Source organism: Macrotis lagotis, chromosome 4, assembly GCF_037893015.1.
Source record: "Macrotis lagotis isolate mMagLag1 chromosome 4, bilby.v1.9.chrom.fasta, whole genome shotgun sequence".
Taxonomy (NCBI): domain Eukaryota; kingdom Metazoa; phylum Chordata; class Mammalia; order Peramelemorphia; family Peramelidae; genus Macrotis; species Macrotis lagotis.
Window position 1 is genome coordinate 70,564,973 of NC_133661.1, and position 27,297 is coordinate 70,592,269.

Below are 27,297 nucleotides of genomic sequence, written 5' to 3' on the forward strand. Positions count from 1 at the left end.
CTCTTGGAACTGCTAACTCCCTTCAAGGGCTAGTTTAAGTGACCCTGAATTTCAAAGTTGATAACCCTCTCTCAATCCTTATCATTTCTGGCAAGAGATGGTGAGCACAATGATGCCACCCATATGAAAGGAGAAGGTTTGTTTGATTGAGGTCGAGTCAGAAAGCTGTTCTGTTCAATTGTCTTTCAGCTTTGTCTGGCTCTTCATGACACATTTGGGCGTTTTATAGCTAGGATACTAGAGTGTGGTCTGCCATTTCCTTCTCCTTGGGTTCAAATCCTGCTTATTAGCTTATTGGCTGTGTGACCATTAACATGTCACTCGACCTTTGTCTTCCTGTTTCTTCATCTTTAAAATAGATAGGAAGGGGAAGATTGGATCTTTGGGTTCCAAGATTGCTTCCAACTGATGATCTGAAGAGGTTTTGGCAATTGTATTCCCTTCTCCAGCAGTGGGTGGATACAGTGAATAGTATTGGGCTTGGAGTCAGGAAGACTCAATTTTCTTGAGCTTAAATCTGGCCTCAGATACTTATTAGCTATGTGGCATTGGTCAAGTAACTTCACTTCTGTTTGCCTCGATTTCCTCATCTGTAAAATAAGCTGGAGAAGGAAATGGCAAACCACCCCAGTATCATTGCTGAGAAAATCTCAAAAGGGGTCACTAAGAATTAGAGACAACAAATTCCTATTCCCCACCATCTTTTTATTGGATCTGTGATTCATTGGTGTGAGGAATACCAGGTAAAGAACATTCCCTTCAAATGCAGGTCAGTTCCTCTGTAACTCTGCCAATTGATGGGAGACCTGAGAGTTAAGTCTTGTGTCGGGGGTCACAAAGACAAAGGTGGTACTTGAACCCAGGTCTTTCTAATTCTAATCCAGTTATTGGTCTACTCCATCAAGTAGTTTCCCTTCCCATTGTTGCTCAGAAACAATCATTCAACTTGAATTACCTCTGGATGGTTTTGACTATTGTGAGTGTTATAATTGAATCCAGCATCCTCTAATTTCAAATTCATTGTTTTCTGCCACACTACAATGTGTTGTCTATACACACACACACACACACACACGTGTTTGCATACACTTGCATGCATGTGCATGTCTGCCTGTACACTTACCATATTTGTATTTTCCATGTGACCCTAAGATTGTGTGCTTTTAGTGGAGAATACTCTTTATGTATTTTCTGTTCAGGGGAGCATTCAATAAATAATAATTTTACCTATTAAATAAAGGGGAAATGTCAGATTTCTTTAAGTTCTCCAAAACTTAAAAATTAATTTCCCTTCCTATTAGGTTTACCTGGGAAACTTTCTTAGCTTTTGGGGTCTTTCCTTGTGGTTGAAACAATTTCTAAAAAGCCACATTTCCCAAAAATGTATGTGCTCTCTAACATAGCTCATATTAAAGGTCAGTCAAAATTGCATAAGTGGGAAGACAGGAAACATTAATTAAGCTCATACATTAAGCTAGATACTGTTAATTTCTTTGCAAATATTTCATTTGATCATTGAGAAATAAGTATTTTAATAACTACTTTTCATTTAATTGATTTATTATGTATATATATCATATATAATTTACAAATTTAATTTAAATTAATTTAATACTGAAAATATCTCTATTATACAGTTGAAAAAACTGAGGTTGAGTGACTTGCCTGGGATCACACAGCTAGGAAGTGTCTGGGATTGGATTTGAACTCATATCTTTTTCACTTCAGATCCAGGGTTATGGTCTACTGGACCTCTGAGCCCAGACAGGATTCAAAGAACATTGTTCTTTCCTCCAAATATTGAATATCTATTTGGAATCTCCCCAACCAGCTTTTAAACACAAGGAAAAGTGTGAGATAGTTCACAGATTCTAGCTGAAAGGGATCTGGGGATGTGTGTGTGGGGGCATTTATTTTTACCCCTTTGTTTTCCAGATGAGGAAACTGAAGTCTGGGAGTTAAGGAGCTCACCCAAGGTCACACAGGCAGTAAAGGTCAGAAGCAGGATTTGAACCCAAGTCTGATTCTCAGACCTGATCTCTTTCCCCTGTTCCACAGTGAGAGCTATGACATCTCTTGCTGGATGGTGCCGGTTGCCCATTCCCCATCTAAAGTTGATAATAAGAGCCAGTTTCCAGAGCAACACTAGCTGCTCTGTCCACATCCAATTCTCTTTGGTTTCACTATGACTTCTACTAAGAAAACCCTCTGTTCCACTTTCCCAGGCACCCCTGTCATTCACTGTCTAACTCAATGGGAGCTGAGCACCCCAGAGTTATGTCTTATTATTCAATTCAGGTAATTTTTTTCTTTCCCTTTGTTGACTTTCCTCTTTCTGTCATCCCTTGTTATATCATTTTCCCAACAGATTTCTGAAACACAGGTGTTGCAAATACCTCCCATTCTTCCCTTTCTTGGCCTAAGCCCTTGACAATAGCTTCAACCTGAGCACATCAAACCCCAGACTTCTTGGTTAAACCATAGACTAGGCTGGGGGTTCTTAAACTGTGGATAGATTTCTGCAAGGTTATGAACTTGGATGGGGAAAAGAATTACATCTTCTAACTGAAATTTAACATTTCCTCCAATTAGAAATGTAGGCAACAAAGCAGTGTTCTGAGAAGAGGTATTAAGTTTTTAATAGACAAAGAAGGGGATCTATGTCACACAAAAATGTTAAGAACCCTTGCCTTAGTCAGAGGTCTGGGTTTGAGGGCTGAGCTAAGAGTTTGACTTGGCTTTAAATCTCTTCTCACGGCTGCAGCTGGCATGCTTTGGTGATCTTTGTTCCCTTCTACAAGAGACTGAGGTTGTATGGACATGCCTCTGCATTAGCTGTGTCTGGATTGAGAGATAGGTGGTCAGATCCCTGGATGTGGAGTCAGGAGAATCTTACCTCCTAGACTTCCACATTTGGTTAGATGTTTCCTAAGGCCCCTTCCAGTCTATGATTTATGATCTACATTACCAACTCTCCTTCATATATAATGAATCTGAAAGTGAAATTAAAAAAACATATTAAGATGGGTTATTCTGAAGCAAAGCAATTTCCTACCAATTTTCTCCCTTCTTTAATTTTATATACATATATATATATGTATATGTATATATATATATATATATATATATATATATATATATATATATAGTTAGGCAAGATAACTTTTCTGTACTTAGATTCTTTATCTGTAAAACTAGAGGGTTGGAGTCAATGTCCTTTAAGGTCCTACTCATCTCTAAACCTATGAGCCATGACCAATTATTTCCCCATCTTCTATCTGAGGGTATTCCAATCAAAGGAATTATGCTGGGATAGATAGGCCACAGAAATTCAGACCATAATCATACCAATTTGATTATGCTCTAGTACCATCACAATCTTTTGATCTTGGGTAAATTTAATCCAAGTCTCAGGTTCCTCACCTGAAAAATGGGTATTATTTCTGTTTGCAAGCCAAATATTGCATTTGTGGGATGCAAATTAGATCATGTCAGTGCATGTGTTCTGAAAAATATATGGTGCTGTAAATATGGAAGATAATATTATTCCACTGTGGTTGCTAGATAGATTCCTGTAAGATCCTTTAATAAAGAAGGCAGAAAAATCTGTAGGACATTATTTTGCTTCAGAATAAACCATGGTAATGATTGTTTGTCCATTTCATATTTTGAAAACATTTAAAAATAAGAGCTAGGGTCAATAATATAGATAATAAATAGATAGAGCTAAACTGGACCTTAGAACCCAATCAAAACTCTCCCTCCCATCCTATTTTATAAAAGAAAAACTGAGGCTTAGAGAGATTGTTACCTACCCAATAGTCACCCACCTAGTAAATTTCAGAGGCAGGATTTAAATTCAGATCTTCTTGTGGCCAGCCCTAGCAATGTAGTATAAATGGCACTATCTTTCTGCTTGTATTTATATGGGGATCCCTTAACATTCCTCCAGCACCTGACACAACACTTACAAAGTAAGTACTTAATCAATGATGCCTCCCATTTTACAGATAAAGAGACTGTGTTTGCGGGGAATTAAATTTTTATTTTATTTTATTTTTTAGATATCTAGTCCTTACTGTATAAATAATATAGAGTCCTGCCTCTGTTAATCGTGTGTGTGTGTGTGTGTGTGTGTGTGTGTGTGTTTGTTTTGAAGGTCTTCTAAAGTACAGCTGTCTAGCCTAGTTATTAAATCCTTAATCCCTGGAGAACTTTGTGAGCAATCCTTCACATTCAATACAGGACTTTTGACTAATCCCCCATTTGAGCAAGGCTGCCTAGACACCGGCTCTACACAGGAGCCAAACATTGCTTTCCAAACGCAGTCACCCTCCATTCACCAGCCTTTGAATTGGGACCAGTTCAGCTGGGGATCTACATTTGCCAAAAATCTGCTGCCAAGCTCCATTCTGGCTTCCCCTTCTATACAATATGGCTCATTAAAGTCATCTCTGCTTTCTCTGGAATAAGACATATACATGTCAATATATTATTCAGTGTACCTACATATGCATGTGTGTGTATAAAATATATATATATATATATGTATACACACATATATTTACATACAAAATGGATATAAAGCATGTAAAAGATAACCTAGAGGGTTAGGCCATCTTGCCACATCAGGACTGGAAGTCTGCATGTTCCCATTGGAACAGACTCCATCTGTCCTCCCCCTGGTTCTGGGACAAAGTCTGCAGAGATCCCAGTTTACCCTGCAATGAGATGTTCAGAACATGCAAAGAGATGGGACACATGTTTTCCAGGGACTGGATTGGCTTTTGCATGTTTCTTAAAGGATTGTGATTATTAGCATCGATATTTTAGTCATTCCAGATTTTTCTATTTTGCTTCATTAAACTAATGGGGAAAGCAGCAGTCTTGTTTTCTACTTTAGTTTGCTTTAAAGGTTAAAACACTTTTCAATGTTCCTTCCTCTCCATTTGATTAATAGTATGCCATAAAATCATAGATTTTGAGCCATTCTTGTTTTTTCTGAAATACAAATTGATTTCTTTGAATCTCGGTTTCCTTATCTATAAAATGGAGATCAAACATAAACTCTGGTGTTTAAAGTTCTTCACAAACTGTGTCTGTCCTCCCTTTCTAGTCTTCCTTGGCCCTCATCTGTCAAACAAGCATCAGATCAAAATCCACTGGCTGGAATATAAGGCCCTTTACAACTGATGCAGTCCTACCTTTAGACAGAACCTTATTAATCCCTTCCACAGTCCAGCCACATTACACTTCTGGCTGATCTTCAAACATCAGTCTGTCTCCCATCTCTAGAATGCACTTGCTCCTCAGGTCTGCCTCTTGGGATTCTTGATATGGATTACCTTCTTGCAGGAGGCCTCTCTTGGTCTTCCTTGGTCACAGGCCCTCAGCTTTTTCTGTATTATGGCCCCCTTTATCAAGTAGATGAAGCTAAGGACCCCTTCTCAGAATTTGTTGCTGTTGATGTCACTCATGGTGACCCCATGGATTCTAACATGCCCCTTCTCAGAATAATAATTTTTTAAATGAAATAAAAGATAGAATTACAAAGGAAACCAATTATTTTGGAATGTAATTATCAAAGAATTTTTTAAAATAAGTTTGCAGATCCCAGATTAAGAATCTTTGTTAGTTACTAGACCCTTCTCCCTCTAGGTTATCTTTTGTATGATATATAAATATATGTGTGTGTGTGTGTGTGTGTGTGTGTGTGTGTATACACACACATATATATATCTTGTATGTGTATATATTGTATATATATGTATGTGTTTATACATTCACACATGTGAATATTTGTGTATGATGTGTAAACATGTAGGTGCACAGAAAAATATCAATATACTTATATTATACATGCATGCATGTGTGGTAGCAGTATACCATATAATCACAATGCACACAACATACATGCATACATATATATGTATATATGTATACATATATGTATATATAATATATATGTATACATATAATATACAGGTGCAATATATTATGTCATGACATGCTATTTTATATATTATATCGTATCAAATGTTAGTGGGAGACATATATTATATCATATACCATATTCATGCATGGCTTTATCATATTTGCATGCACATGTGCATACATGTGTGTATTTGTAATCTGCTTGAGCATAAAGCCTTTTTCATGTTTGTCTTTGTCTCTGCAATGACCAGCACATAGTAGGTTCTTGTTGAGTATTGCTCCATGGGGATAATAAGAGCTCCCACTTCCAGGCTGGTTGTAAGGATCAAATGAAATAAAATCTGCAAATCTTACGTAGACGTGAGTTGTGATGAGCATTGATGTAATTCTAACCATTCCCATTCCAACAGTGCTTAATCCCAAAGAGTCAAGGAGATCCCGACACCAGCATTCTGATCTTAGGTTTACAAATGAGGAACTCAATCTGAGCCTCAAAGAGCTTCTGTAACCCCCGAGTATCACAATAAATGAAGGATCCTGGACATTACAGGCCAGTGGTCTGTCCTTTACAGTTATAGATTTGGAATCTGATCTTTGTTTCATAGAGAATTCTAGCATATTGCCTCCCCCAGCCCCATTTTGTATCTGGGAGAGCATAATACTCCAGATAATAGAATGTAGTGTGTATTTGGAAAAATTTCTGTTGGACTCACAGACACTGGATACATAGAGCTCTAGAGAATAAGGGTCAGGAACCCAAAACTACCCAAAACTCCAAAAATGGAGTGAAATATCTTCCTCAGCCTTCTCAGTTACCTTTCTCCCCCCTTTTCTAACACCAAGAGATGGGACTATGTTTTCTGTCACTCTCCTCTCTTCCCTTCCTTTCTCTTTCTTTTTATCCCTCCTCTCCCTTTCTTCTCTTTTTCCCTCTCTTCTCTCTCTCTCTCCCCCAATTCTATTTCTTTCCATCCCCTTTCTCCTCCTTCTCCATCCTTCTGTTTCTCTCTTCCCTTCCTCCCATGGAGTAGAAGGGTCTTGAAAGTTTGGAAAGTGCTACTATATTTGCTTCATCTTGACCTTTTCCTCTAGATAATATGCTTTCTATCAAGTCAAATACCAAATGGTTAACACCTTGATTAGATAGAATGGTTGGTACTCACTTCTATTCTAATATTTTCATGTTGATTAGATTACTTTGCATGAGACATCAGTATGCTTCATAATTTATTAGACTTAACTCCTTTGTTTTAGCTCTTCATCACTTCTACAGCTTCTTTCTCTGCAGGGTTTTTTTTTTTAAAGCATATGCTTTTTACTGACAGTTTTATTTCACTGAAGAGAGAATTTAATTTTAACCAATTAGGAAAAGTTATTTTATTTGGCAGTGTGGAAATGATAGTAACCTTGGGAGAAGATATTCTTGTATTTGCAATAGAAAGAAAATGGAACACTTAAAAAATGAGACATGCACCCTAGAATATAGGTGGTCTCACAACAAACATTTATTAAGCTCAAAATTTAAAAAAAATGTATTCTGTCAGAGACAATAAAAGGCAATGTAATTCACTAGGAATTAGAGATTCTTAACAAAATGGAATTCTTGATGATAAAAGCATAAATAATGAAAATGGAAAAGAAGAGGGAGAGATCAAAAGAAAGGGGTATGGCTATTCAGGGAGCTCTCTGATGAAATCTTGAAAGCTTCAAAAAACATCTAGAAATTATGTATGACTCATCTTGGTATCTATGCTGGTTGAAGCTTCCCCTGGAGATTGGTTTTCCTAGACACTTTCTGGGTAGAAATGGTCACACCTGTCCCCTTCTTCTCTGGAGCTCCATTTGCATTGCCTTTTTCTTCAAGATAAGAAATATCTTCTAAACCTACTTTGGTTACCACAAGTAAAACACTACGTTAATATATTATTCTATTGCAGAGCCAATAATTGCCCAGGTATTTCTCATGATCAACATCAAAACCCAGTGAGGTAGGAGAGCATATCCAGATAGGGCCTTGGAGAAGTTAAGTCATTTGCCCTCATGATGGGGTACAGGTCAAACATGGAATCGAAAGATATTTATGGATCCTTACCAGATTTCTTTAGGTAGGTGGCATTTGATATGGACTTTGAGGACTGCATTGAAGATTGTGGGGGGTGGGAACAACATTAGTATAATCACCAAGATGGTAGTATGAGGATCATGCTTGGGAACTAACAAGGACCACAATGTTTATGAAACACTAGAGTAGGATGTAAGGTAGACGAGAAGGGGGGGGTTAAATTATGAAGAATCTCCAATGCTAGTTGTCTTCTGCCTCTATCTTAATATATTCTCCAGTTACTGAAAACAAAGTTAGAAGTTGTCCAATTCAGTTCTCTTATGTTATGGATAGAGAAACTGAGGTTTGAAGAAGTTAAGCAATTTGCCCAGGGTTCACAGAAAGTAAATGAATGAACCAAGATTTGAACTTAGTCTTTGCAAAAGCAAAATTTCCCACCACATCACACTTTCTCCAACATCAATGGGTCTGGCTTACTGAGTAGTTCTATTATAGATATAGATACAAGAGAACTGACGACATACAGTTAGCTAAGTGTGGTAGAGCTAAGATTTAAGGCAAGGACCTCTGACTGCAAATACAATGGTATTTTCCACCATCATGTTACAAAAGAATCAGTTATTCTTCAAAATGGGGCAATGCTCCAATTTTGGGGGTGGAGTGGGGATTTGAAAGGAGAACCTAGGTTTCACTGCTGTAGTCTTGGTAAATCAAATGCTTCTAGAAATTAGAGGAGGGGAGGGGGTAAAGGGGAGATTTTCACTTTATAAAACTTTAAGTAAACAAGACTAGTTCTGCTGAAAAAAATGTGATCTTTTTTTAGCTGAGGTTTTTGGTCAACCAAGCCTTTCAGAATTTCCTGTGATATTATATGCTGAAGTGCAGAAATCAATGGATTTGCTGAAATAAGCAACTAAATAAGCCCTTTGGAGGCATAGCCTCTTTCTTGCTCAACTCAACACCAAACTTTAAAAATGATTTAACTTTATGAACTTCTTTTGCACTTCAGACCGTGAACATTCTTGGCCAGTAATGAGAAAAAGGAGACGTTTAGAAACAAATTATCACTGATAAAGGAGAAGAAAGGGCAAGGTTATATTTTCATTTTTTTCCAGCTTACTTCTATTTTTTCTGTTTTGTTTTTCCATTCAAAAGACGGGGGAGGATATCGTGTAGGCTAATAATTTGAAGATTAATAAGATTATCACCATTTATTTCACAGAATTTCTTTCAATTCAAATAGCATTTATTAAGTAGGTGTGGGCTCCACCATTGATTCTTATACATGCTCAATCTTTCCAGTGAATATATGTATATTTGTGTAAGGCAGAACTCAAGGCTTGTGGAGAAACTGTTCTTATGTTTGGTTCCTGTGCCATATCATTCAATACTTTTGTTTTATCCTAAGTGTATTACCTGGATGACTAGTATAAGTAAATATGTCACTAGGGTTCTGAAGCTATAGTTTACAGAAGATTCTGACTCACAAAGCAACTAGAACCAAAGGCAATTTTCTGGGAGCCTGCAGGTGAGGGAGGACTTTCTTAGAAGAATGACTAAATTGGGTATTTATCATAAATGGTCCAAAGATGTATCAAGAAGGACTTTTACTTCTGAGGAATGGGACATCCAAGGGTGCTATCTTATTTACTTAGGGGTCAATGCTTCAGACAGCTGCTTCAATATTCTAATGGCTTATGATTTCATTGGTGTGGATACTCATACTCCCTCCACCCTTGACAGAGAACCCATTTCTCTCATTCTGTAGCTGAGAGTTACTGTGGCTAAACTTGTCATCAATATATATACATTTGGTGATGAGCTCCTATAAACTCAACCAAACTGGTCTTTGAATGGCAGATATATCATCCAGGAGTAGCCCATATTCAAGACGTTACCAGGTGGGTAGAATCTGTCAGGGTTTATATTCAACTGACAGTCTTTAAGAAAGTTGGGTCAACTTTTTGCCCTGACAACACATCAGAGTAGGATCTTAGTAGAGGCAGCACTAAAAGTGGGACTGATACTGTCAGATAATGAATATTAATTCTGCTGTGGGGCAGCCAGATGATACAGTGGATAGAGTGCTTGCCCTGGAGTAAGGAGGACCGGAATTCAAATCTGGCTTCAGACATTCTAGCTATGTGACCCTAAGTAAATCACTTTACTTCATTTGCCTCAGGTTTCTCCATCTGTAAAATGAACTGGGGAAGGAAATGGCAAACCACTTTAGTAACTGCCAAGAAAACCCCAAATGGAGTCACAAAGAGTTGGATTTATCTGAAACAACTCAACAATCCTGCTGCAGCCACTGGGATAAGTAAAAGTTTTCTGAAACTAAGATTATATTTTGCTTATATATAGAAACAAACTTGCTCATACTACCTTTTAGTAATCTCAGTCTTGCACTATTAAAAGACCTTAAAAACTTTCAGAATTAGATCCCAAACTTCTTCAGGATAGCAAACCCTCTGGCACAGTGTCTCTCTAAGCAACACTAGCTGGCAAAATATTGTGATGAAAGAGTTAACTGCCTAGTTCCTAGGACTGTAACTGTAGAGTGAAAAAAGATCGCAGAAGTTACGTAGTCTCATCCATTCATTTTGCAGATGAGGGTGATTGACTTGCCCAAAGTGACACAAGTAGTCAGTGACACAAGACCTCTGGCTCGAAGTCCAGTCTTCTAGACACTATATCACTTAATGCTGTCCTCATTCTCTGCCTTTTTAGAGGACCCTGTCATCACTCTCCCTTTATGGTGAAATATGAATTGAAGAATCATGGCGAAACTTTTTTTCAATGGAAAAGTCTCTTTCTTTTAATACTTAAGATATTACTATGGCTGCTGGTTCATCTTTGTTTAGATAGTCCATAAGCAAAGACTGGCACTGCTTCAACCAAGATGGTCTGTCCTTTACCTGCCTCTGTTCACGAACAAGAGAGCTCTGGGCAAGTGGCCATGTTTACACAAAGACACCTATTTACTGCTCTGTTGGTCAGGAACTGGGTATAGAATATCCCACAAATGACTACTTTATTTAAAATGATGGTGGCCTGAGGAGGATGTCTGCTTCCTCCCCATAGTCCTTTACTGTCTGACCCCTGAGGCTGGAACTTAGTATAACTGGTATTTTGACCACAGATCTCTTCAAAGGCAAGGCTAATGATTAGTCTTCTCAGAAACTTGATTTAATTAGGGTTTCAGGAATCACTGAGTCCCGTGTCTTCTCTCATTTCATGAATGCTCTCCACATTCCATTTATCTGCCTGTCTTCACACCAATATTCCCATCAATCTTTTTACTAGCAAAACTCCCTCAGATGATATGAGTAGAATGGGTCTTGTAGATGGATCCAATCAAGACCTTTCCTAAAGAGTCACCCTGAAACGATTTATAAATCTCAAAAACTATTCTGTATAGAGCTTGATTTTGAATCCTGCTTCAGATATTTACTAAACTGTGTGACCCTGAGCAAGTTATGTTATCACTTAGCCTTAGTTTCCTTATCTATAAAATGGGTTGTCATGAGGATCAAATGAGATAATTTTTTCAAAATGATCCAATCATTTTAGAGAGCAATCTAGAATTATGCCTAAAGAGTCATTAAACTACCCAATATATCCTTTGACCCAGCAATACCACTGCTAGGTCCATTTCCAAAGATAGGGGTTAAAGGAAAAGAATTTTTGTGTTTTAAAATGTTTATAGTAGCTTTCTTTGTATGGCAAATAACTAGAAATCACAGGGCTATCCATCAACTGGGGAATGGTTTAATAAGCTGTGTATATAATTGTGATAGAATCCTACTGCTCTTTTAAAAATGGTAAGTTCAATGATCTTAGAAATACACAGAAAGAGTTGCACAGAAGAATTAAGAGCAAAATGAACAGAACCAAGAGGACATTGTATATAGTAATAGCAATATTGTTTTAAGAATGATTTTGAACAATTTATTTTATTTAGACTCAGAAATAACCAAATTAACTATAAGACATATGAAGAAAGACATTATTTACATCCAGAGAAATGATAAACAGAAGTATGTATGTATATTGTGTATATATATATATATATATATATATATATATATATATACATATATACCTATTTGTGTTTAATGGTAGCCATCTGTTAGGTGGTGGGGAGGAAGGAAAAAAGAGGGAAAAGGTAAAAAAGAAATATACATTCTAACTGTTGTTAAAAGGAATAGTAAGTTGTACATAGTATATTTGCAGTTTCATGTATAATCATCTTTTTATTATTCTATGTTATGGAAATGCTTGTTTTATTCCATAAATTAAACATAAAATAAAATTTAAAAAATATCTTGGCATATCTTAAAGTACTATATAAATGTTAGCTATTATTTTTGTTATTATTATGGTTGAGAGGCTACTATGACATACTATATAGGGAGTTAAATTTGGATCCAAGAAGACTTAGGTTCAAGTCCTCTTTCTGACATTAAATGACTGTGTTTTTCTTTATAATCACAATCTCTCAGTGTTTCTTGGACAACTTTCTAAGACTGTAAATTGCTTAGAAGGTGCTGACTTTCATTAATTGAGATAGTTTTTTACCTAGGAATTCCCTATATAAATGAAATGGCATGTCTAGTCCATATCTCTATCATTATCAGCATTATCATCATCTCTATTATCATTATTATAGGTCATTACAGTCAGTTCTGTCTTCTCAACTCTGATGCTGCCATTCTCTTCACTATTACAAGCAGCTTCTAAAACTCATATATCATCATAATATCTTGAGTCTAAAAGTCCTAATAACATTCTTCCAAAGGGCTCAAACTACTGAAATAAATATGTTTCCATGAGTCCTCATGGCAACTGCTAATTTGGGATGGATTAGCTGAGACTCAAAGATCTAAATGACGATCGACACCACAAAATATATTAGTGGTAGAGCATAAAACCAGCACCATTGATTCCTAACCCAAGGTCCTATGCACTGGCCCATTTGATTTCCCTCTTTGTAATCCCAGCTCCAAATAATTGCTTTTGGGAAAATAGAATGATTTGGAGTCATTTATTACTTCCTTTTCAACCTTTGCCAACTCAAGCTAATTTTGCTGTCTATAAAGGCGGGTTGGCTTCTAATACTATTTGACAATAAAACCTTTTCTCTCCTCTTGCCTTGATGAACATTTGATTCTTTGACTTTGCCCTCTATTTGGCTTGCCCTGTTTTAATTAACCTCAGTCTTGTTCTTTTTTTGTATCCCCCTTTACCACCCAGGAGCACTTTACATGTAAGTAACTGAGTATCCTTGTTTGGAAATGTTTCGGGGCTGCCCTGACCATAGTGGAGGCATTGTGTTGTGGGTGACAGAAATCTACCAGTAGCGCCAGGGAAAGGCATGGGATAAAATCAGATTCTATAATGTAACTTCTATCAAAATACAGCTGGGACTAAAAGGCCCATTCAAGGACCCAGAGGCAGATCTAAAAAGTCAATATGAAGCCTGAAGCCCAGCTGCCCAAGGAATCCCCATTCAGGGAAACCAGTGAAAAGACTGTTTGGTACCAGTGATGTTCCTCTTTCAGTTTTTTGAACTGGAATGACATGGAAACTTCTGCTGTACCTTATGCAGAGTCCAAACTCTTACCTACTTTCCTAGATATTACATAGAATATATGAAATTTATCGCTAGCTTTGCTAATTTTTAGGGAACCATGACCAGGGAAAATAAAAGCCTTATTATAGAATCAGAAGATAGAAATAACCTCTTGTGATCAGTTAATCCAACTCTCACTAGACAGAGCAGCATCTAATACATTGATCCATGGACTGTAATAGGCTGCTTTCTTAAAAGAAAAAAGTATACATAGATGCAAGTATATTGAAAAATAACACTGGTTATAAGTCATTCTCAGATTTCCTAATATTCAGATTTGACTCTGCCTCTATTCAAATCAGTATGACAAATTCTGCCAGAGTAGGTGTATACTTAGCTTTTTTCACATGACCTGATCACAGTGAAACATCCCCAACACTGAAAGGTCTGCCTAAGTAGAGAAATTTTGCCTAATGCCAATTCATCCAACATTCATTAAGCATCATCCATGTATAGAACACTCTAAGCTGTTCTTACTTCCAATTCCATGACTTGTTATTTAAAGATGTTCATTTCAGACTAGGGCAGTTATCTGAGGATCAGTTCCTGTATTTGGATTTCATTTCAGAATTCATATTTAGCAAGGAACACATCTCAGGAATTTGATCTTACTCCAAGAATTATCAGGAAATAATGGAACAAAGAGATCAACCTCCTTTCCAAAGACAGATGCCACTTGCTCACTCATCTTCCTTTAGATTCATGGTAGGCTAATTAGGGAAACTTGAGGAATGGTTGGCTTGCATTTTAGCTTTCCTATAGGATATTACTCTTCAGACTGGCCACACTGTGGCATTCCAGATTTGGAAGGCTCTGTACTTGTCTTAGAAAGTAATAGCATAAATGCATTCTAATATAATGGCAACCATCTAAGACAACGAAACCAAAAAAGGAAGGAACTTATTATTGTTTATTGGTGAAAGGTCATATAACTGCTAATGGAATAGGTTTCAGAAGTGAATAGTAACTGTAATTAAGTCTGTAAATATACTATGTATAGTAAATTCAATAATCATTCTCCATATAATGTTTCTGAGTGCTCATAAGGCTGATTTTGATATTAATTAAATTTTTATTTAAGTAGAAAATGTTAAATTGCCCTTCATATTTAGGTCAATTTTGGATTTAACAGATGAATGGATATTGGTCCTCCATATCTACTGTCTCTTCTTAGAAATCCTATTGGTAGCTCAAACTAAACATGCCCAGAGCAGAATTCATTATCTTTTTCCTACAACCTACCCAATCCTCTACATTTTGTTATTTCTGTGGAGGGGCATCACTCAGGAATTATCCTCAATACATCAATCTCAGTTACATACACATCCCATCATTTGTCAGATCTTATTGATTTTTACCTCTTTAAGAGCTCAGACATTCATCATCTCTCTACTCTTAATATAATCAACATAATTCGGGTCATCACTCCTCATCTGGAGGGTGGCTTCATAACTGGTCTTTCTTCTTTCAGTTTCTCCTTTCTTTAATTCACCAAAACTGACATTTCGTCATTAAGGAGGGCCATGTAATATTTCCAATTAAGAAGTTTCAGTGACTGCCTTTTACTTCTAGGTAAAATAAAAGTTCGTTTGGCATTTAAAACTCTTTATATCTCGCTCAAGATTATCTTTTTAGATTGATTTTATATGACTTCCCATTTTGTACTTTAAATAACTTACACAGGGTCACATAGCTAGTAAGTTTCTGAGGCCATATTTGAACTCAGTCTTCCTGACTCCAGGGTCAGTGCTCTATCCACTGTGAGATCTAGATGTTCCAAAAGATTCTTAAAGGAATAAGAAAAAGACTTTGTTGGCCACAAAAGTGTCATGAGATCATACTTGTGATGTCTTACCTTGTCTCCTGGCTGAGGTCTCATTAGAGATACTTGGTCATAGCCTTGTCGAACCAATGCCCACAAAGCATCCAGTTTTCCCTAAAAAAAAAGTCATTATCAAGTTACTTTTCAGCATTTGTAGATTTTAAATCATAGGTAATTTTCTCATAATTTTGTGTGGCACTGGTTTGGCTTACAATTTAAACATTATCCCCTAACCAGTACTTTTCTCTCAAAGACTATGTCTCATCTCAGATGAAATATATTTTGCTTGGCATGGGGGGGGGATGGGGCTTGGGATAAAGATCAAGATTTAACATCAAGGCTGATGGTAAGGGAGAGTAAAAATTCTGCAGAGACTGGGGCTGTCTGAAGGAAACGAGAACTTGAGGTCCTAAAGATGATGGAAAGATTAAATGCTGTAAGTCAAGAGGGAAAAGGAAGTGATCATTTATAATAGGATCAATGATTCTGAGGTAAGAGTAGCATCTATAGCCATCTATTCTAATGCCTTCCTTTTCATAAGAGCAAACTGAGGCTCAAAGTCACAGAGATAGTGAATGATAGGGATAGGATTAAAATGCAGGTCTTCTGATTGAGCACTATATAAACTGAAGTGGAATGAAGAGCCCCCCAAAGTCTCTCTTATTGACTTAAGTGCCCAAATACAAGAGTTTGGGAAGTCATGATAAAGGTATATTCATTCTAAATTTATTATAGCTACTTGGGAGACAAAGGGAATCAAACTGCTGTTATTCCTAACTCTTATACATCTTGTGCTGATCCACACTATGAGACTTCAGGATATCATTGTTGCTTTAGCTGTCTCTCCAGAATGGTACCATTTAGATAGTGGAGGTAGGTTATTTCAGACAAAGTCAAATCAAGAAACAGTTGTCCAGCCAAAGGGTTGGTAAAGCTATTATTTCATTGTGAGATTTTGTCCTGGGCCCTTCTCACCTAGGGACATCTCTCTACCACATGGGTCACCTTCTCATTTTGATGAATTCTTCTGGGGCCTCCATTTAAGGGTCCAGGCCATTCATGTTTTATTTATCTCTAAGCTGTGCTGTTGACTCAATCTTGTTGCTGTGCTCTTTCTTGGGCATATTCCCTTCTCAAAACCTCCCTGCTCCTATTATTTCTCTCTTTGTGTGTTGTCCTGTCCCATCAGAATGTAAATTTCCTGAAGGCAGGGCTAGATTTATTTTTATTTTTATTTGTATTTATATAACCCTTTACTCAGCTCAGCATCTAGCCCATATAAAAGCTAAATAAATGCTTCTTGCCTTGTTGTTTTTCCTCCTCTAGTTATGCCAGAGACCTTTGGAATGGACCCCAGTTCTTTTTTTGAATACAGATTATATTGTGTCCTGTAGGTAGGGATGGGTGTCCTCCATGTTTTTTCAGCCATTGATATAGAAGAAAATGTCTCCTTTCTCTATGTGCAGAGATATGCAGAGCCTAGCAACCAAAGTTATATACTTTGGAGGTGAGACATCTCTGGTTTTCATTATTACTATGCCTTCCCAGAATAAAGCACTTTTTGCTGGCTATCGTTCCCCTATACAAGTTGTCTCTTCCCATTTAGTTTATATTCTAAATGGGAAGAATGTAAACTCCTTGAGGACAGGGACTATTTTGTTTTTGTATTTGTAACCTCAGCTCTTAGAGATTAGAGTATGCTGAGGGTGAACATGTACATCCTTTAGGGTCAATTCTCTGGTTTTCTAGATGACTTTGCTCCTCTATATTGTGGACACACAGAGACTGTGAATTATTTTTCTGACTTATGAACTCCTTGAGGGAAAGAACTTGATATCACTACCATGTAGCATAATCAATACAGTCAGAATATAGTCAAGATAGCATCGAGGGCCATTCCCAATTCTACTGATCTATATCTTGCTGGACCCAGATGGTTCTGGAGGAGATGGTGAAACTGGTAAATAAGCATGGTTTTCCCTCATTTAAATCCAATTCATTTGCATGTCATGGAAGTGCCTTCCTGATGTCATGGTCCTCTTTGAGAATGAAGGACAAACAACAATGAGAAGAAGTGCACAGTCAATACCCAATAAATATTTTAAAATTAGAATTAGCATCCATCTGAATCTGAATAGGAAGGCTTTTGATTTGATTCTTCAGTTGCAAATTACCTGATCTACCAGGGAAGAAACAGTCTTGGACCAAAGACAGAATTGCTGTCATGGTTGGGGAAAGAACAAATTAGTTTGATGGGGTCTTGAGTATATTAATGACAAGTTAATGAGAGAACTATAAACTATGGCAAGCTACTTCACAATGGAGGTAGGATGGTAAAAAAGGAATTGATTCTGAAGTCAGATGACTTGTTTGGGTCCTACCTTTATCCCTTATTGTATGACTTGATAAAGTAATTTCGTCTCTCTGGATTTCAGATTCCTTATCTATAAAATAGTCTTGGACTAGATAACCTTTATTGTCTTTTTTGGTTGTAAAACTGTGATCCATGATTGAATTTATAAACTAGGAGACCTTGGGACCCCTCTGAGTCTCAGTTTCCTCATCTGTAAAATTAAATGCTAGAATTACATGACCTCTAAGGCCTTCTAAATCCTAAAAGCCTTTTAAATGGAGAATCTAGGGATGAGTACTGTCCATAGATCAGTTTCCTTTCTATAATTATACACTCAACCCATATCCCACAGTGATCTTACCTTGATGGGAGTGTACCATTTTCTCTGTGAAGGAAGCTCTTTCCTGCTGTGCTTCTTTGGTTTAGGCTCCCATGGTTCAAATTCTTGCTCTGGTAATTTGATGACAGCATTTTTGGGTTTTTCTAGTTTGGCCCCTTCCTCTGTAGAACCTTTGTCTCCCCATCTCACCTGACACAGGACAAAAAAAAAAATCACATCTGAAAACATTGACAGCCCAAGTTCTTTTTCACAAAGTTGTTCACAATCTTCTTGAGGGCCTGTTCCTTTAATCCCTTTGCCTGGAAACTTGAGAATCTATTTATTTTCAGTTTTTTTGCCAAATCATTTTGTAAATAGATCAGATAGATAGGATTTTTCCTTTTCATTTTTCAGTCTGAGAGAGGACAGGCCTGATATGTCTGACTCAATATTTCCTTTTTTGTCAAGTGTTAGTCTGGTAGTTTGAAATCCAAGACATTCCCTAACCTGATGACATCATCTTTATAAACTTTCTCATGAGGAAAGTCTTGGAATTTAATAGAAATGGACCAGCCCTCAACTTTCAGAAATTCCAGAAAGTCTACTAGAAATACTATTGACTTCACAGAAGGAATCTGTTGAAATCACTGAAAACTCTGATCAAATACGGGTAAGGTTGGAAACTAGGCCTTGAGCTATTTTTTGACACCATAAATTAAAGATAGTGAGTGTCCTAAAAACATGTTCTGCCTCCCAGTCCCTAATTAATGACACCAAAGATCCAATACATCTAATTAATAACAACAGTAAATGAGACATGTCTTATGTATCTCCTATGAGTTCTGATTTTCTTTTTCCCTGGTCAAGGTTATTGAACAGATTGTAAACATCTCACCTCCATTCTTTTAATCCCTCCAACTCCTCGGCCACCATAATAAGAAGCATCCACAGTAGGCCACTTTTTCTTGGGCAATCCATCTTCTTCATCTGAGTCCTAGTCAAGTCAAGTCATAAAGCATTTATTAGGTGCCCACCAAGTGCCAAGGACTTTGTATAAGACTGAGGTTGTAAATAAGGTAAAAAAGATAGGTCCTGCTTACAAGGAGCTCAGAGTCTAAAGGGGGAGTCTAAAGCTAACAAGCAAAAGGTGATGTACAGATAAAATATATACAATAGAAGCTGGAGTCCTAGGAAGTCAAATAGTAGCTATATACTTGTCAGGGACTTGCCAGGTGATATAAACTCTCTTGGATGATGCCAAGTCTCATGGCGTCTCCAGATTGGTTGGCCTCAGCATGGTGTATTCACAAGCTAACAGCAAACAAAACCCTATTGTTTTCACAGCTGTGGCTCTTCCCTGAGAAGCCTGCAAGCATCATGGTGTCCCCTCTTCTTCTCTCTCCAGGCCACCTTTATTTATATCCACTCTGTATAAAAGATTCATGAGCACAATTTGCTTGGGAAGGCACAGACGGCCACACCGTGGGAATGAATTGTGCACGAGACAGGAGTAGCCTTGTAGCAGAACAAGTGAAACTGCAAGCTCACTCAATGAAATCATTGATTAGCTATGAGAGTGAGGGACAGGAACACTCATTCATGGTTCTTGCGACCACTGTGTGCAGTCATTTCAACAGCAGGACATTGCTTATTGAACTTTCAAAATCCTTATTTATTTCAGTAGATAGTTTTGAAGTTGCCTAATACAGGCAACCCAAGAATTAGCAAGTTGCTAGGAAAGGCACAGAATTTGGTTTGAGAGGTAGATGGTTCAATTCTAAACTTTATCAAAGTCCCTGACTCTGCTGACCTTGCCCTTCTACCCTTGTCTTGCCACTTGTTCAGAAATAAGAAATAAAGGGAATCACTTTTCTTATAAGTTAAATTTTGTATGCTGTTAAAGTTAGGATCAATAATACTTACTGCTGGTGGGGGTGGAGGTGGGGGTGGTTCTTTAATCACCTAGAATAGATACAAAACAGTTTTTAAGTGCATTTCATGGGCACCCTCTTAGCCTGTTGTGGAAGGCAGGAAGCAAAAAGACTTTTCCTTAAACTGACTCATTTATATTCCTTTTTGCTTGTTTTTTTGCAAGGCATTGGGGTTAAGTGACCTGCCCAAAGTCACACAGTTAAGTATTAAATATCTGAGGCCACATTTGAATTCACATCCTCCTGATTCCAGGGTCAATGCTCTATCCACTGTGCCACCTAGCTGTCCTCCACTTATATTCTTTAAAGGAAATATTTCCCACTTATCAATTCCAGGGTATCCAACTTCCTTAACTGTTATTTATTGCAAAGAGGTGAAAGGAACATGAAGAAACAAGCACTATCCTCAGTGTTAGCTCTGAGAAGACACTGCCATACTTCCCTTTTTTATTGTTGTTTGATCATTCAGTCATGTGTGACTGTACGAACCCTTTTATCCTCAACCAAAACCTTGGACTCTGCCCCTGGGATGCCAGGCTCTGCAAAGGGAGATTTTTTTGCCTCATTTTGCCTGGGACTAGGTTATCATGACACTTTCTGTCCATCTTTACATCACCCATTTCTCCCTACACTTTCAAGTTCATTAGTAGGTATTTTCTTTTATGATTAGAATGTAAACTTCTTGAAGGCATTAACTATTTTGCTTATCATTTATATATCAAATATTTAGCATATAATCTGGAAAATAGTAAACACTTTATAAATGGGCTCTATCTCTGTCTCTCTCTTCTATTGACCTTAGATCCTGAGTTTTCCTGAATTTGAAATCATGTTACTTCCATTATATTATCCGAGAACTTCCTATAGCACTAAGGATTTCTTTGCCCTGGAACATCCAATCATTCCTATGGTTTTTTCAACCTGGAACATCCCTTTGCAAAGTTTTCTCCCTTCTATTGGTGAGTTCCTTCTGGAGTCACTATTTTTGTGGAGAGGTTCAGGTCATACTTCATTTCCCTTCTAGACCTATTTCAGACTTCTGAACTTATAAACCATGTCCCAGTGAACAATGTCTTTATCTCTATTTCTTCCCCTTTCAAGTCCTTTTTTGTTGTTTTCCTACATTAGAATGCAACCTCCTTGAGGACAGGTAGTGTCTTTCAGTTTCTTTTCCTTCCTTCCTTCCTTCCTTCCTTCCTTCCTTCCTTCCTTCCTTCCTTTCTTCCCCTTTAGAATTGTCAAATATTCTGAATCTTCTAATGGAGTAGGCTGTCAAAACAAGCATAGGGTAATTTTCTGCTCATTCAATCTTTTGAATTATTCTGATTCATCCAGTTTTCTGATTTAATCAGAAATCTCCAACTTGTAAACAAATTGAACTAAAAAAATTACTCAGAGATTTAGAATTCTGAACAAATTGTCTCAGATAAATAACACTGCAAATGCTACTTAGATTCTCAGGCTAGCCCCTAGATGACTAGTAAGCATGTTACATACCTCATAAGTCATATGTTTTCAATGAAAACCAGTGAAATTATTGTTAATAACTTATATAATATGATATAATAGTATTTTAAGCACTATAAAAGGCTTTATTACAACATCCCTGTGAAGGAGGAAGTATAAGAAATCTTATTCTATTTTATAGATGAAGAAGCTGAGTGTCAGGAAGCTCAAGTTATTGGTGCAAGGACGCATAGCTAGCAAACACTAGGGCTAAGTGTTCAACCTAGATCTCTTAAGTTTTATTTTTGGTTAATAACAAAAACAATGGCAAAAAAAATCTACCCTGCTCAGATAAATAATTTTTTAAAAAGATACTTTCCTTTAAGTTTACATATCTGGGTTGTAAGCTACTTTGTTCAGAAACTTCCTTGTCTTATTAATGTAGAATTTTATAATCAAGAAAAATCATGACTATAACCCCCACACCCACTCTGTGTGTGCACATGTGTCTATGTCGACATCTATAACTAGCTTCTTTCCCATATAACATCTATTAGGCCACACTTCTTTCTCCCAAATTATTTCAAACATATGGTACAACAGGTACATTATAAATAAAGTGGACTATTGTAGGCTGGCCTAGGAATCTAGTCATCATTTACAATGTTATTTCTATTTATCCTAGAGAGGATAGTGAGAAATGTCAGAGTTATACCTTAGCTATCCTCTATCAAGCCTGTGTGTCTGCCTTCATCATTGAGGGAATTGGAAGGATTGCATGGGAGGGGAAGAAGAGGGAGGAGAGAGAGATGCAGGGATGGAACCTGGGAAGAGCAGAAAAGCTAGGTTCCGTCACTCATCTTGCATGTATTTTTCTATGTATCTAAGGACATTTTCGTGGCAAATGAGTACTTACCACTGTGCAGCAAAGAGGCCAGAACCACCAGAGAAGAGCCAAGGCCAACAACAGAAACAGAACCAACAGGGCAATGAAAAGAATTGTTCCACTGAGCTGCAAACAAAGGAAATATCCAGATCACTTCCCTGATTGTCAAAAGGTCTAATGCAGGAGATGTCACAGAAATAGACCAAAAGCATAACAGACAGAATGATGGGTCATCTCTGCTTCATTTAATTTTACCATTCATCAATAGGATGCCAAGGATTACCATAATTTCCCCCATCAAAGGGGGTTGTTAAAAATTTCTCATTTTTTTCTGTAATAAGCACCTCCACTATGCCTGAATGAACACCAAAATAAGTATATTTTATTATAATAGCCTCCCAGGAGCAACTATAGTGTCATTGAATCACAATTCATTTAGATCTAATAATCCTTACCCTAACTCTTTCACCTCCATAGAATCCTAAAATCAGCCAATTAAAAAATCTGGGAGTCTCATGAGTAGGCCATAAGTTAGTTTATGGAAATTTTTTGTGGATTGATATTACATTGAGCAGGTCACCAACACAATAAGAGGAGAGTGTTATATAAATAATAACAATAGTTAACACTTTTAAAGTGCTTTAAAGTTAATGAAGAAGGTTTTTCTCAAAAACCCTCTAAGATACATATCCTCATTTTACAAATAAGGAAACAAAGATTCAGGGGTTCAATGACTTGTCTAAGGTCAAGCAATGGCATAAAGAATTCAACCCAGGTCTCTTTGTTTCCACATTCAGTATTCCTTCCATTGAGAAGCTAGGTGTCACACAGCTAACATATAAGGCATGTTTTGAGCCAATGTCTCCTTGACTCCAAATCTAGTGCCCTATTCACTGAACTATTCTGCCTCTTCTCAATTTCAGGGTTTCGGTTAAGAGGGATCTTGGAAATCATTTAGTCTAACTTTCCACTTCATGTAGGAATATTAGCTCCCCTACTTATGGTAAGCATCAACATGTTCCAAGAACTGAAAAATAGAAAAATATGAGAAAGAACTAAAAAGAGGAGGAAAAATCCTCACACCTGATAGAAAAATTAAGCTGATTCTGAATAGGAAAGCTAGCAGAGAATGTGGGAGAGGAATTCCCAAGGTTCACTTTGCTCCACATTAAAACAAAAAGAGAGAGAAAGGTAGAAATCAGTTTGGTTGGATTCACATTAGGAAAAGTGCAAAATAACTTGTAAAAAACTATGGCAAGCTAATTTTGCTGATGGGTAGGGATATGCAGGGACAAGTGATCATGGAGTCATTCCCACATACTTTCCCTTAAATGGAGAAGATTAAGTAAATAGTGGTTATACTGTGCAAGTTGGTACCAGAATCAAGAAAAAGCTAATTGAGCAGATACAGTACTCCCTTCTTAGGCATGCCTTTTCTTCCTGTCCAAATTTCCCATACATTGAAAGCACATATAATCCTGTTTTTAAGAGTTTGCAGAAAAGATTGATTCTCTACCAGCTGCCTCCCACCCCTACCCCAAGTGATGCCCCTTCAGAGATCAAATTCAATATGAAAGGGGACTCTAGCCCTATCTGTGAATTTGATAGAGAAAAAAATGAACTTTGGAGAGAATAAGAGAAGGGAGAAAACTTACTTCAGGGAGAAAACTTACTTCAGAGAGTCAGATGAGAGCTAGAGCTGGGAAATCAAAGAGAAGAAAACAGGAGAAGAAAGGGAAACTGCAGAAATCTGCAAATGAGAAGGAAAGTGCTTAGTGGAACAAGACTGAACAGGTTGGAACACACCTGGATTCACATGAGCCCTGGCCTGATCCTCTTACTGAATGAGTTGATTAAGCACCTGAACTGACAGCTAAAGACCTGAGAATTAGGGATGCACAACTAAGGTACCCTCCCTCCCCTACCAGCCATACTGCACTAAACTTTGTCTTTCAAGGTGCCTCATCATTCATTCTCCAGAAAGAAGCCATATCAATGGTCCTTCCTTGCTGAGAGTAATTTGTAAAAATTCTCTTGTGCTCAAGCTTCATAGAGCCTTAGTTCTATCTTTCACTCACAATCAACAACACTCACCCCTACTAGAAACCTGATTGAAAATCATTATCATGTTGTAGCAAATGTCCTGGAGTCCAATCATTAATTAAAAAAAATTCCTATGTGTCAATCCCTTTTTTTGGGGGGGGAGGCAATTGGGCTTAAGCAACTTGTTGAGGGTCACTCAGCTAATATCTAAGGTCAAATTTGAACTCAAGTCTTTCTGATTCCCAGCCTGACTCTCCCTCCACTAGCTGCTCTATCTTATCTCCCCCTTGCCACTGAAGGCAACTTAGACTAATGTAAAAACACCTCCCCTTTGTCACCTGCCCTTGTGCCAGTCTTATTTTTTCTAGGACAGGATGGAGAGGTGGAAGACTGGGAAAGGAAAGAAGCTGACCTTATTCAGATAGGCTCGTTTTCATGCATATTTTCCATTAAAAGAGTTTTCATGTGACGCAGCTATCAGACAGAAGGAGGCTTGTGTTTTTAACCACAGGTCTCACTCTAAAGATAATACCTTGGGATACTATCTTAGCCTGTCAAGGTCACAAAGATAATAAGTAGAAGGAATGGAATTTGAACACAAGTCCCAAGACTGTAAATCTTATGTTGCTTTTTTCTTTTTCTTTTTGGTTGTGTCTTTGTGTCTACAGTGGGGATAACACTTTACTTCTTTCTTCTAGCTGGAATGGTAGTGGTGGTGTTGGCACTGTTACAACTAAGACACAAACATTCTAGAAAGAAAAATTAAGCTGCCTCATGAATCTTTCTGGATTATTCTCTCTAATCTACAAAATCATATTCTTAATACTCACACATTTGGTGCTGGTGATACTAACGGAGCTGGAGATGAAGGTGAGTCCCTTGTTCATGCTGACTTGGAGAAAAACCACCCTAGAGCAGAGAGAGACAATCATCACAAGCGGCAATATCTGCATATTCCCACAGTTCCCCTGAGACCACTCTCTTGCCAGGATATCATACCCAGTCTTGTTAAAGACTGATCCGTGGTGTTCTTGAGGGTGTTGGGTTCACCACAAGTTAGCTGACTGAACAGAACTGAATCATGTCTTTATTATTAATTTATAAAACATTTTTGATTACCTGTGGGTACACCATGCCTAAACACTGGGAAAGTAGATTTCTGGCTTCACAGGAAAGACATGCAAGAAATGCTCATGATAACCCTATCAAGATTCAACCCTTGCCTTCTCTGCACCTGTCTCCCTTCAAGGTCATTGATCAGGATTATTTCACATTTCAAAAGACATTACTGATGTCCATTTGAGACACAGCACAGTATAGTGAGAAAGTGGTGACCTTAGATTCAGGAAGGGCTAGTTTGAGGTGTGACTCACATACACTGCCTGTAGTGGCCATTTGGGCAAGTTGGTTAACCTCAGTTATAGGAGATTATAGGAGACAGAGGAACTGTTGACCGGCATTAGTGGAGAACATTTCCACATTGGGAGTAGCTCAGTCTGAATTTTAAAAAAATTAAGAAACATCCCATCTGTTTCCACAGGATTATAACAAACCAGTGATAGTATGAACTCATGTAAGTGTTTACATCTATGAAATGGGAGAAATGGGGGAAGAACAAAACAGAGTTCAATGTTTTCTCTAGACTAATCTTCTGGAGATATTTTAAGGACTAATAGTCATTCTAATTTAGGATTCTCAGGAGAAATATGTATACAAATTTACAAAATTTTTCTCAGTGGAGTAATCATTTGTTATTGTTAAATCCTAAATTTTATGTACTCAAGTATAGCAAAGATTAACTTTGTTGTTTCTACACATTTGACAAATTAAAACATGACAAAAATTTGTTAAGCATCTACTAAAATTCAGGTCACTGGGGATCAGATAGAATCTCTGCTTCAAGAAGCAAATATGACAGTTACATGAAGAACTATCTTACAAGCAGACAAATATAAAAGAAATGTTCACCCAAAATGCTTTGAGAAATCCAAGAAATCAGGGAAGGCTTCAAGAAAAGAGTGGTACTTGAATTGCTAAGAACTGGTTTTTTTTTATTTTCAATATGGATTTTTGACAGAAAGAAGTGAGGGCTGAGTGTTGTGTGTATGTGTGTTGGGAGTAGGGTGGGGGATATGCCCGAAAGATGACCTATCAAAGGGCAGAAAAGAATGCGAGTCAGTAGAGTGGTTAGGACTTAGAATGGATAAAGAGAAATCATGCAAAATATAGTTGAGAAGGTTCCATCATTACTTACTGTCCAACTTCATCTAGCTTTGGGGCAGGACAAAATAAATATGTATCTTGCACAACCGTTGGTTTCTCATCTAAAACAAAACCACACAGGATTAAAAATAAGTATGGAAAGGACAATTCTAGGAAAGGCAGCACAGGTCAAAGTGGAGGGTCAAGTATCTCATGCTATTCCCTGATTCTTAATGGCCTCATTGGATAACTTTAAATAAATCTTGGCCACCTGCAGCTTCAATTTAGAATTTACATGTGAATAAATGTAATTCCTGTAAGGTTCATAAGTAAAGTAGAGAAAGTGAATTAGAAGAAGCAATGACAAAGCAATGAAACAAGTCAGAAGACTTGGATTCTACTCTATTCCTACCACTATTTAGTTGTGTTGCTTTAAGCAGGTTCCTTGAATTCCCTGGAACTCAGTTTCTTCATTTGTAAAATGAGCCCCTAGAATATAGTAAAGTCCCTTCTAATTTTGAAAATTTACTGATCTATGAAAATTTCACTAAATGAGATTTTTATCCCTTAACTATTATGAAAATATTAAAAAAATTTTGAGTTGAGAAGGACTTTGGAAGTCATCTAATACAACTCACATCCAAACAATTATTCTGTCTGCAAC

The 27,297-nt window shown here is 37.3% G+C and overlaps 1 protein-coding gene across 1 annotated transcript in view; it reads right to left on the reverse strand.

The window, feature by feature from the left end:
- ANTXRL (ANTXR like) overlaps nucleotides 1-27,297 on the reverse strand; it is a 91,050-nt gene that overhangs the window by 13,750 nt on the left and 50,003 nt on the right. The window contains exons 11-17 of the mRNA XM_074233086.1: nucleotides 26,686-26,755; nucleotides 25,262-25,340; nucleotides 22,419-22,514; nucleotides 20,049-20,087; nucleotides 19,021-19,119; nucleotides 18,168-18,335; nucleotides 15,487-15,567 (exon numbers count right to left, since the gene is read on the reverse strand). Of these exons, the coding sequence (XP_074089187.1) occupies nucleotides 15,487-15,567; nucleotides 18,168-18,335; nucleotides 19,021-19,119; nucleotides 20,049-20,087; nucleotides 22,419-22,514; nucleotides 25,262-25,340; nucleotides 26,686-26,755 (632 nt within the window). The remainder of the gene's footprint in view (nucleotides 1-15,486; nucleotides 15,568-18,167; nucleotides 18,336-19,020; nucleotides 19,120-20,048; nucleotides 20,088-22,418; nucleotides 22,515-25,261; nucleotides 25,341-26,685; nucleotides 26,756-27,297) is intronic.